General features: G+C 15.1%; 1 protein-coding gene across 1 annotated transcript, besides 13 other annotated features; it reads left to right on the top strand. All coding sequences in view use genetic code 6, as the record gives it.

The window, feature by feature from the left end:
- Positions 1-72: 72 nt before the first annotated feature.
- Positions 73-146: a microsatellite.
- Positions 123-160: a microsatellite.
- A 65-nt stretch (positions 161-225) lies between these two features.
- Positions 226-277: a microsatellite.
- Positions 278-586: 309 nt separating this feature from the next.
- Positions 587-1,851, top strand: IMG5_162460 (hypothetical protein; the record flags this gene model as incomplete). Its single annotated transcript, XM_004030331.1, has 3 exons — positions 587-1,187; positions 1,352-1,496; positions 1,539-1,851. 3 exons carry the CDS (start codon positions 587-589, stop codon positions 1,849-1,851), a joined length of 1,059 nt encoding a protein of 352 aa, XP_004030379.1.
- Positions 752-804: a microsatellite.
- Positions 916-946: a microsatellite.
- Positions 1,080-1,120: a microsatellite.
- Positions 1,197-1,289: a microsatellite.
- Positions 1,205-1,292: a microsatellite.
- Positions 1,227-1,292: a microsatellite.
- Positions 1,312-1,344: a microsatellite.
- A 280-nt stretch (positions 1,852-2,131) lies between the features above and the next one.
- Positions 2,132-2,196: a microsatellite.
- A 164-nt stretch (positions 2,197-2,360) lies between these two features.
- Positions 2,361-2,402: a microsatellite.
- Positions 2,403-2,727: 325 nt separating this feature from the next.
- Positions 2,728-2,809: a microsatellite.
- Between the last annotated feature and the right edge of the window lie 101 nt (positions 2,810-2,910).

Genomic DNA, 2,910 nt, shown 5'->3' with positions numbered 1-2,910 from the left:
TGATTAAGAAATTAAAACTAAAAATTTAATATTGAAAAAATTAAGTTGTTATGTCAAATGAAATATTTTTATTATATAAATTAATATAAAAATAATATATATATATATAATTATTAATATATATATTAATATTTATTTTAAAATATTAATATTTTTTTTATATGTATTTTTTATTCATTTATATTTAAATATATATAAAAATATTTTATGTATTAAAATTTCATTTAATATTATATATTAATATATAATATTTAGTATAAATATATATATTTATATATTTTACTTAATTTAAATTTAAATTTAAATTTTAATGGGTTGTGGAAATTATAAAATAGCATAATCAGTTATCGAAAAATCATGTTAATATATTATTTTGTAATATTTTTAATCATTTATGTTTTTTATAATAACAAAAAAACTAACTCAAAAAAGTTTTAAAAACATTCATTATAAATTTATTAATGAACTTTAAAAAATAATTTAAAAAAAATATAAATAGAAAAGAAATTTAATAATAAAATTGATAGTTATAAGCAAATATTAGAAAATTAAAGTATAAAAGAAATACCAATACAAAATATAAATGATGTTGATTAAAGATAATGTAATAAAAAAAATTATTTTTTAAAAATAAAAACAAGAAAACATTAAACAAACAAGTTAAATTAAAATTTAGAATAATCATGAAAACTTAAAATTAGAAAAAGGAAATGAAAATGAAAATATTTTAAATATAAATAAAGCAAACAAAAATAATGAATAATTAAAAAATTAATATAATAATGAAAATTAATAATCTTAATAATAGCTTTAATAATAAATAAACTAATAAAAATAAAAAAGATAATAACTGTGTATAAATGAATAAAAAGATTAAATAAGCAATGTTTAAACTGAATTCTAATAGAATTAAATATAAAATCAAAAATAAAATGAAAAATAAAATATAACTAAAAGATATATAAAAACCGAATTAATTGATAGTGGAACGTATGGAAAAGTATTTAAAGCGTTAGATATATCTACAGGAATTATAGTAGCTATAAAATATATTAAAGTATCAGATTAATTTGAATAAGTTAAAAAAGAAATAATTTAATTAAAATAGGAAATATATTTATTGAAAAAACTAAACCACCCAAATATTGTAAAATATTATGATTTTGAAATTTGTGATGACAAATCAGGTAATAAAAATATGATATATATATGTATATATATAAATATATATATATATATATATATATATATATATTTATATATATTTATATATTTATATATATTTATATTTAATTCTTTTATTATTTTTTATATATATCTATCTATTATATATATATCTCATTAGGTGTAGATATAATATTAGAATATATACCTTCAGGTTCATTAAGGAGATTATTAAATAAAAAAGGTAAATTTGATGAATATACTACTGCTATGTATACAAAAGATATTGTCAATGGTTTAATTTATTTACATAATAATTAAATAATTCACAGGTTAATTTTTTTATGTTTTATTTATTTTTTACATTAATATAGAGATTTAAAAGCTGCAAATTTACTGTTTGATAGTTCAGGAATGATAAAGCTTACAGATTTTGGCACTGCTACTTAATAAAATTATATATAAAACTATGAAAATATAGGCTCATATAATAAATCTTTAAAAGGATCTCCTAATTGGATGGCTCCAGAGGTTATTTTAAGAACAGGTCATACTTTTTCGGCTGATATATGGAGTTTAGGATGCTTAGTTATTGAAATGTTAACTGGAATACCTCCATATCCTAATTTAACCATAAATGAAGTTTTTAAAAGTATTGTTAATAAAGGTATTCTTTTTTTTTAATGATATATTTTATTTTTTCGCTTTATAGTTTTACCTCGTTATCCTTTAAATATAAGTACTGAATGTAAAGAATTTCTAGATAATTGCATTTAATATGATGCCAAAAATAGGATTTAGGCTTAATAGTTAATACATTGTGATTTCTTAAATGGAACGAAAAAATAAGAAAATTTATTTTTTGATGATACTCATATTTTATTAAAAGAAGAAGCATTTAAAGAAAGGGATATTTATATTTAGGATAATTTATAAAAAAATAAATAATATGAAAGGATTTAATAAATTGAAAATAATTAACAATTAGAAATAATTTAAGTTGAAAAAAATTAGTAATTAGAAAAAATTTAAAAAGAATAAAAAAATGAAAACAATTTATAAGTTTAAAAAAAGGAAGAAATTATTAATTCTTATTAGGCTAAATAAGATAGATTTTTATATGAATAAGAAATAAAAAAAAAAGAATAGGAAAAGGCTTAAAAAGCTTTATAAAAAGCAAAATGGGAAGAAGAATTAAAAAATTATAAAAATAAAAAAATAATTTGAAAAAAATAAAATACAATATTTATTTATTTTTTTAAAAATAATCAGAAATAAATATTTATTTTTTAATATAAAAAAATTAAAAAAAAAAAAGAAAAATATAAAAAAAAATCAATATTTTTACGAGTTATCATATTAAATTTATTTAAGAATATTATTAGCCAAATCGGAAATCTAAGCACCTCTATTATTAGAATAAGAGCTATAATATTATTATTAATTTTACAAAAAATCATTATCTAAATAATTGCCTATATAAATGGGTTTATTACTTTCACTAGTTTTAAATGTTTAGGATTATTAATATCCATCTGATTAGATAAATATATTTTCATTTTAATTATTATTATTATTATTATTATTATTATTATTATTATTATTATTATTATTATTATTATTATTATTATTATTATTATTATTACCATTAGTATAATATAAATTTTATTAAACATTTTAGTTTCTTTCTCCTCCATCCTCTAAAGATTCAATATTAGTACTAAAAACAGTATTAACTATATTATA

This window comes from Ichthyophthirius multifiliis (assembly GCF_000220395.1).
Source record: "Ichthyophthirius multifiliis unplaced genomic scaffold scaff_1120509251220, whole genome shotgun sequence".
In the NCBI taxonomy this organism is placed as follows: domain Eukaryota; phylum Ciliophora; class Oligohymenophorea; order Hymenostomatida; genus Ichthyophthirius; species Ichthyophthirius multifiliis.
The sequence above is the reverse complement of the archived record's forward strand: the minus strand, read 5'-3'. Positions and strand labels throughout refer to the sequence as shown.